Here is a 9,078-nt window from a genome sequence, read left to right on the forward strand (position 1 = left end):
TAGACTGTATGCACTGTCCATTATCTACATGATAAAAGAACGTATCAGAAGCAACATGTAGAGAGTAATATCTTCAAGTTTACAGCTCAGCTTAAAGACAGTATATATAAAATTTTTTCATTAGTTTCAAGGTTATTAAAAAATGCTTCCCTTATGCTGCATTTATGAGGAATCCATAGGAAGGTGTAACAACCATCCTGCTGAGCATGCCATAACTTATTAGCCTTACTATCAATATGCTAAACACAATTTAATTCGTAATGATTGAAAAAATTAAATCTGTATTTTATTAGGAGATTCAAAACTGAAAGTGAAAGAGAAAACAATTATAAATACACCCTGGTTCTGATTATCTCAGGCCACCTTTATGGGAACAAACTTCTATATCAACCACATAACTGAAAGCAAAAGCTTTGGGTTTTCTTAGATTCATCAGCTCAAGAATTCACAAATAATTAAGGCACATGAATTTCAACAATCAATGTCATTCCACTTTCCAGAGTCTTGCATTACTGCACAGTCTTCACTTTTTAGATTATTTGGTTCTCCAGCATTCCGGTTTCTGTAAGTTACAGCCTCTTCATTCAGACACATGAATGTGCTTTTAGTCTGTTCAGCAGATATCCCCATATAAGCCTGCATCGAAGGTGTTATTAAGTTTTTTAAAGTTGTATTCTCAGCCTCCTTCCTAGGAGAGGCAGGTGCACTTCCAGCTTTTGCACAAAAGGATTTTCCATTGTCAAAAGTATCTTCTTTTTCAGTTGAGACAAATATTTTTTTTACCAATACTCTTGATGTTCTTTAAAATCAAAGCTAGAAACAAAAGTGAACATAATTGTATTATACCAAAAATTGATCATGTTATAGTAATTTATCGCTATCACAATTGTACTTCGGAAGTAGCTAATACCAGCTATAAAAAGACTATTTCTTGAAGTCATAGGCAGAATCCAGTAGAAGTCAAAAAAAATAGACACCCAGAAATATCAAGCCCACACTTAAATAAAATGGGAATTTCACAAGAAACTGGATCACAAGTTTTGTACTAATATTTTTCATTTCCAGTTCACATAGCATTACAGCTGTTGAATCAGGATCTGAGGTAATTCACACTCAAATTGCAAGCATGACAAAATAGCTTGCCAGATTCAATGCACAAATCACAGATCAATTAAAATCATACAAAGGAACTGAGCTGCAATTAGGAGATCTTCTGTACCCATCAGCTTTATCACAGGAAACAAAGCTGAGGGACTGCAGTAGAACTCAGGGTTCAAAGCAACAGAGTGGAAAGAGGAGACAGAGACAGCTTTAGCAAGCCTGGGAAACTGAGTATTTATCCAGAAAATATAAAATTATCTTGGAGAATTAGGAATATATAACTCATATGCTTGACAAGCTTTCATAAAAAGCCAATGAAAGTGAAGCTCTTGGTCATTTAGCAGATAAAAATGCTAACATCGATTCTTTTGGAACACAGTTGCCATCTTTAATAAGCAAGTTATTTCATCTTATTGTCTTTAACAGATTTCTGGGATTAGTGTGAAAGGAGTCTGCCACATCATCTACAATGATACAAAAACTGGGCCATATACATAGTTAAATTTTCCCCTGATGATGTGGGAATGGTAGCAGCACAACGCTCTTGTGGGCAGGTCAGTTCCAGAAGGATGTACTCAGTGAGGCAGCATTTAATTAATGACCATCTCCCATGAGCAACACAAGAGAAATTTTTAATATTTGTTTCAGCCTACTGCTTTCAGTCCCTTCTCCAGCCCAAGCATTTCCATCATTTTACCAGGCCAAAAAGAAAACTAATCAACAATTAGACCTTACCTTTTTTGTATCTATTTAGTTCAGCCTCCAAAACCTGTACTTTTCTTTCCAAAGCAGTTACTCGTCTGTGCAGGTCATTGGCTACTAGAACTAGGAATTAAGGATGTTATTTAGTAATTTATATTAAAAAGACTACACAACAACTGTCTCTGAGATGTTTAGCTTTCCTGTAACCTGATGCCATGTGAGAGAGCTACTCGGTTTCCAGAGCAGAAACCACAGGTCACATTGCAGGTTTGTTCCATGGAAATTTGTCCCAGTGGGAGAGCCTTATCCCTGACTGGGATGAATACTTGGGCGGGCTTTGAATTCTCAGGGCTGCCAAAGTCATCTTCTATTCAGAGGGAAAAGCCCAGTTCTCAAAGGCAAAACACAGATGTAAACATTTTAAAATGAATTAAAGTTGAAGCAAAACCCACACAAACAGGCAAAGAATGAAAGAAAAATATGCTGTTTATAATGAGATAGAAGGTTTGTTGTTTCACTCCCAACAATAAACTAGTGACTCATTCCAGACACTTTCCTCCCCCCCCCCCCAGTTATGTTGGTCAACTCATCTCCTATGTTACAGACAACTTATCTCTCCACTCCTTACACTTCTGGAAATCACACCTTTCCTCAAATGATGTTGTAAGGATACCAGATATTAACACAAATATTTTTTGGAAAATATATTAAAAGCTTGAAAGCCAGATTATAGAAACATGGGAAATTTATTTCTTACTTCCACGTTCTCCTTTTTCTCCTTTCTCTCCTTGCGATCCCAAATTTTCTTTTATTTCTGGAGGTCCTGCTTTTCCAGGGAAACCCTGCAGACCTCTCAATTCTTCTCCCAGAGTTTGATTTAAAATAAAATTGTTTAAATGTTTTCTAAATTTTTCTCCCACTATGTTTTCTTAGTGCTTAGAGAGAGTACTAAACACTGACTCTTTTTTTCTTTCTTTTTTTTTTTTTCCACCCCAGGAAAATAAAAGCATCTCAGGAAGATTGAATTGTTCCTGTGGAAAGCTTCATTTGCTAGGAAATCATTACTTTGATGAAAAATTCTTTACTACACCTACTTACGGCACTGAAAATCCAATGAAATAAATGCCGTCTCATGTTATTGCAGAGGTACACATGCTCTAAAACCAGAAAGCCAATATACTTCAGCTGTAATCCAATCACACATTACAGTATATGATCTAGAAAATGAGCTAAATCATAAGATTAAGGATACCTCTGAAGCAGTTTGTTGAAACGGATAGTGCTGGCTTTGCTTATTTCAACCATATAATTGCAGAAGACATACTGAGGGTATGTGGACCAGAAAAAGTCTATACAGAATATCAATATATGCTACTAAAATTTTATGTCATAGTTCATATCAAGTGGTATTGATAACAATGGGAGTTTGCCTGAAGGTTGAAAAGCTGTTATCTATTCCAGGATGCGCGGAGGATAACATGACAACACAGACAGGATATAGTAAGAAAGTATACGATTCCGTATGTACTTATTAAGTTTGGACAGAAACTGTGATCTGGCAGCTTGGGAGAGCAGATGACTTGGTTCTGCCACATGACAGAAAGCACTTGCTGATCTATTTGCTGTTTGCAGCAGTGCATGAAAAAAGTCACCTAACTGACAAATCATGCCTTGGGGGAATTCTGTTGTTGGGACTTAGTGAGTATGAAGCAATCAAGGTATGACCATCAGATTAGGAGCCAACTATAGCAAGCATGATTTCTGGTTTTGAGAGCTGGCCCCTGGAAAGAAAAAGCAATAATCATTTAGTAGGGTATCGTAGGAAACTCTCTAAGCGATTCAGAGTACAAATGGTACAATCAGATTAAAATCTCATTACAACTGTGTTTTATGGGCTGCTGTGAAAATGTACTGTATTTATTTATTAAAAGCCAAGTACCTAGAGTAGCATTATAAACTCAGAAAGCATTTTCAGCTTCCTGAAATTGTGTGGAGCCTACAAAAGGTTAATGGGGTAGAAGAAAAGGAGAGAAGTAAAAAGACAAAATGAAAGAATGAAGGAGGCATGAAACAAGACTAAAGGGATGATAAGGAGTATTAAAAATACAATATTGCTAAATGTTCATAGCTCTGTACCTGGTTATTCTTTTTCACCTTTGGGAGCATCACTTCCATCTCTGCCTGGTAAGCCATTGACTGCAGGAGCACTGCACTGAATTACTGGGCAGGAATAAACTTTCTCTTCTGGTTTATCTGGTACCAGCACAACTCTCACGTGCAGGGAACCCCCGCTGCGCTTCTGTGCCAGGTAAAACCTCCGCAGTGGTTTCAGACACCATTTTCTAGGGTGCTGATACATGAGCACAGGAGGGCAAAAGGGAGATAGCTAAAGAGATCACTGCTACCAGCTGTTCAGCCTCTCCGTGCTCTTCAATTCCTTGCCCCAATTTCAGGTTAACTTTCACAGGCTTTACACACAACTATGGCTTCAAAGTTGTGCTTTCTCCAGGCCAGACACCCCTTGGAAGAGGTGCAGAGCTATATGACTTTATTCTGCTGATGCTCATGATGTGGTAAATTGCAGCCTGTGTCATTTCCTCCCAAGTTAATTTAAGAACAGTGATGGACCTTGTGCTTTTCCTAATGCCACACAGTATCTCTTGAGAAATTACTTGCACCATCTTGTTACCATCAATAGTGAAAGCCAAAGTACCAAGGCACTGAAAGGCTGAAGAAGAGTCATTGCTAAGCCCACAGATCTGTGACAAATCAAGCAGTCATTTCATAAATTCCTGCATTTACATAATTTTAAAGGGTTGCCTAGGAAAGAGTTGCCTACATTGCCTAGGAAATACACTCCTGTCTTCAGGCAAAAGACCAAGAACAAGAGATAATGTCTGAACCATTTCATCTAGCCTCTGATTGTATCTTTACGTATGGAAACCAGAAAAGAAACAACTAAGCTTATAAGAATCTGAAAATCTCAAGCTGTAATGAAAATACCTAATATGGTCACCAATCTCACCATGCTGCAAATCCATTTCAATGTTTTGTTCATTGTATGTCTAAATTTAAAGCATTTCTCTTCATGCCAAATGAGTCATACAGTATTCCAGCCTGGGATGAATCCTGAACTCTCCAGCTATTGTGTTTCTGCTGAGACTCTTCTTTCCACAGCTATCAGGATTGCTGTACGTCTAAAGCTTAGAGTAATTAAGCTGTTTCTCTTGACAGCATTTCCACTACTAGTGCATTTAATTAGTAATGATCTGATTGCCTCCCAATTTCTGCTTTCAGACCTTGTATTTTAATAAGAGACATTTCTTCCTCAGTATTACACCTTAGAGCCGAAGTCCTCTTGGATCCCAGATCTGCAATACTTTGCTGCCCTCTCTGAGCAGAACAACACTAACAGGCAGTAACATCATAAGGTAAAGCTCTGCATGATGTTCTGACAAGTTGTGCCACAGTAATTGTCCTTGATTTCAATATGTGTTTAACTGAAACCAAAATGAAACTACCAGAAACATGAGCTGACAAACTTTTATGTTAAATAAGCCACATATTAAAGTCAATTGGCCTTATTTTCTCCCAGTTCTACCAGTCAAAATGAAAGACAAGCCTAAGGAAGCACCATTTGGTTGACAGATTGGGGTAAGGACAGAAATTAAATCCAGCATGAATTTTGCTAGTCACCTTAATTATTTCTCTTTAATTTAATCTTCAGAAAAGATTATCCACAGAGAGCAGATTCCCCTGTCATGTTTCATCTGATAAAGTACAATATAAAGTATAATCACTAGCATATTACTGTGAGAACATTATCATTAGGATAAAAAACAGAGTTTAAGAAGCACCACTTTTATTTATACTTCTTTGTGCTGCCTCCATTAGGCTCCCATCAAAATCTGGGGCAATGGCATACATGAAAATAAAGTAAGGAAAGGTATTTAGCTAACTAGTATAACAAAACTTGAATCCTGGTTTGTATTTCTTATCCAGCTTGATGGACTCAAGCCAGTTCTTAACAGCCCTCTAAGGATTTCATTCTGCTGAGTTTTTATACTATGTTAATTATCCAGTATCAGGGAAGTTGATATTGCTGCTGTCTCCCATGAAGGCAGCAAGACAAAGCTTAAAATAATAGCACAATAACAGAAAACTTGGAAACAAAATGTTAAGCTCTCAGAGAAGTCCGCTCCCTATGGAGATCCAGCCTCACACAAGCCTTTGTTGGTTTTGCCTGCCAGGAGCTAAGATCTATTTGCCTCCAAAGTTTTCCAAGTTGACCACCTCAATCCTTTATTCTAGGAGAGCCAAAGTGCCTGTTTACCCTTGGCAAATTGGTGGCAGGGTTTACTAGCAATGAAATCATTTCCCAAAGAGTCTAATTCTAATTTGCACCAACAATGGTTTAGATAAAAAAGCAAAATGTTCCAAATTTCTCACAAAAATGGAGTAAATCTTAGGGAGCTGAAATAAAAACCACAGGTTTTGCAATCCATATTTATATTCACAGAAGATGGAGAATCCCACATGCAGAATCACACTAAGTGGATGTAATGACAGTATGACAGTCCTCAGGTCCCAAGGCTTACACAGTTGCAGGCTTTCTCAGCAGAGATCAGAATTAGGCCTTGAAAGATGCTATGAAACATAGATCTCAGGTAACACTTTTGTTCCTCCATGAAAAGTGCTTTAGGACACAATTCACCCAATGCAGGTGAGAGCAGGGAAGGGATCCTGGAAAAGGCAGCAGGGAGTCCTTGTTCCAGACCTAGTCTTGGAGGTGACAGGTCTGAGTCATTAGCCCGAAACCTGAGAGTCTGACAACACAGGACAGCCCTACTGAAGTCAAGTACTAGGGAAACTGCTCTTCAAAAGCAGATATTACATTTATACAGAGAATACTCAGGGACAGAATGCTATTAAACTGATAGATTACATCCTGCTAACAGTCCTCCTCATCAGCTTGCTGTGGTCCAGTAGGGGAGCCTACAAAAGTCCTTTCTAACCAGCATGTCTGCACCTGCAAGGGTTGCATGGCCTCAGTATGGTCAAATACTTATCACAGCAAAAGAGATCTTTACTTACCAACACCTTTCCTTGATCAGTACACAGTGAAACTCTTATCGCACCACTGGCTTCCCTGACAGCCAGCACAACAGAACGTAGCAGAGAAGAAATGGAACAGAAACCTGCTGGATTTTTACCATGAGGACAAAGCCTGCTGGGAGAAAAAAAAAATCCCCTACATTTCTACTAAAAGCTGTAATTTTGTGCTTTAATTTGGGAAGAGGTTGCTTACTGGCTTGTCTCTGTCTTGCACAATCCTAACGATTGCCTACCTCAATCTCACCACCCCTATTTACAGGTACTGCATACGACATTCTGGGAGTGAGCCCTTTGCTCTCTGCCTGGCCTTGGACAGACATTGACTGTGTTACAGTGCAAATGAACAATGAAAAAACCAGAACAACTGCAGGCACTGAAAGTTTTGACTGCAAGGTTTTTTCTCTTTATTCAGTCAATGGATTCATTTTTAATACCCTAGGAAAGGGAAGGATATTTGAGACTTTCTTGACTGCAGTGACTGCCTTTCCTGCAATGTAGTCTGAATTATCCCTGGAAAAAAACTTGTCCAACTCAAACATACCCATTTATGTTTAAAAATGGGATGTAGGATTTGGAAAAACAACATGGAGTGGAGGAATATCTTTAAAGTAAATCACTTACTACTTGTCTTCTTATAATGCTAGTGATACAGTTAGTGATTAGAATAAACTTCTCAATAGAGCTTGCACTGTCCAGCTGGCTATAGTACATTGTGTGGACATGAAAAGTACAGTAGCAAGAATAGTGTGGGGGGTATTGCCATGGGTAGCTCTGCAAAATTAATAATGTAAAATATAATGCTGAGGAAGAGATGTCTTGGGCAATTCTGCTTGCAGAAAATTTCCTTACTCAGAGGAAGGTCTGTTAGACATCTCCAGCTGCAAAAACCCAATTCAAACTCTCCATCCCTGCAGCAGTGTCAGGAGTGATTTTTGTTCCCAAGATCCCATTTCTGGGGCTGTTGTTCTCTGATGTGGTGGCATCAGACAGAGATGCGGCAAGCTGTGAGGCTGCTTTTGTATCTTTCCTGTTCAGGAGCTAAAATTAGTCTCAGTAAAAATAACATTAAAACATCAGTTCAGAGCAGTGCTATTTGTCAGCCATGATTTGATAAAAACATTGTAGAGCCAACATCATTAAACAGAGATTTGGAATTCGAGATCTGGGTTTTTTTAAATAGGAAGCTGAAATTTCCACACTGACCGTTGCTATTTTGGCCAAGCACCAAAGTGGTATCTATAAGCTGTCAACACATGGCATTCAGGGCTTATCTTGTAACTTTGTAACCCACAAAAATGTCTGGTTTGTTGAATGTCTGTTGAAGTTCCCTGCAGGTTGCTTTCCTGCAAAAGCGGAAGCGTGAAGTAGATCAGATTCTCAGCAATTTCCCCACCCCTAGGGTCTTGCTAGGTCAGGACACCTTCCTGCTGAAACAGTTCATCACACAGTAGAAATTTTACTAACCTGTGGCAAACCCATCATGTTTATATGCAGTACCCAAACTTACAGGACTATTGTAAATTCCTGCATCAAGTGACAAATAAAAATTGTAAGGGCAGGTGGCTTAGTATTCACTAATTATTAAACATCTTTCTTCACTGGATTTGTAATTTCGTTTTCTATTTCCTTATTTCTATACAGCCTTCCCTTCCTCCATAATTATTTGGTTCTCCTCATTCCGAATTTGACTGCCGAGTTCCTCACTATTTAGATCCTTGAATGTACCTTCTTTCTGCATATCATTCATTTGGGGGAATGGTCTTACGTCTGGCTGCTCTTTGATGTATGGTGCAGGTCTCTGCAGATTTCCCTGGAGAAGCAAGCAGCTCAGCACGTGAGAACACTTGGCTTTCAAAGTTTCAAACTTGCCTTTGGAGCCATCAGTTTTGAGTATTCTTCACCAGCAGCAATATCCTATGGGAATAACAGAAGTGGGAACTATATCCAATTATTTTCATCACAGCATAGCAGGGTGACAGCTTCTAGACACTTGCAAAAGAATATATGGCTAAAGCAGTGGATAGAAATGCACAGCTATCTCATTGATTCACTTTGATGTCAGACCAACAGAGTGCTCTTATCCCCAAACCAGGAGTTTACGAACTATTTCAAACTTTTCATTGAGACAACTAGAGTCAGGATTAAAGACTTTTGAAGAAC

The 9,078-nt window shown here is 38.7% G+C and overlaps 1 protein-coding gene across 1 annotated transcript; it reads right to left on the minus strand.

Moving 5' to 3' along the window:
- Nucleotides 1-313: 313 nt before the first annotated feature.
- On the minus strand, nt 314-4,884 carry LOC126042578 (mannose-binding protein-like). Its single transcript, XM_049809869.1, is given in 6 exon segments — nt 314-780; nt 782-813; nt 1,837-1,926; nt 2,561-2,665; nt 3,940-4,073; nt 4,482-4,884. Coding segments are annotated over 6 exon segments (774 nt in total). The 5' UTR covers nt 4,547-4,884; the 3' UTR covers nt 314-432.
- Nucleotides 4,885-9,078: the final 4,194 nt, after the last annotated feature.

The sequence above is a fragment of the Accipiter gentilis genome, chromosome 9 (genome assembly GCF_929443795.1).
Source record: "Accipiter gentilis chromosome 9, bAccGen1.1, whole genome shotgun sequence".
Lineage (NCBI taxonomy): Eukaryota > Metazoa > Chordata > Aves > Accipitriformes > Accipitridae > Astur > Astur gentilis.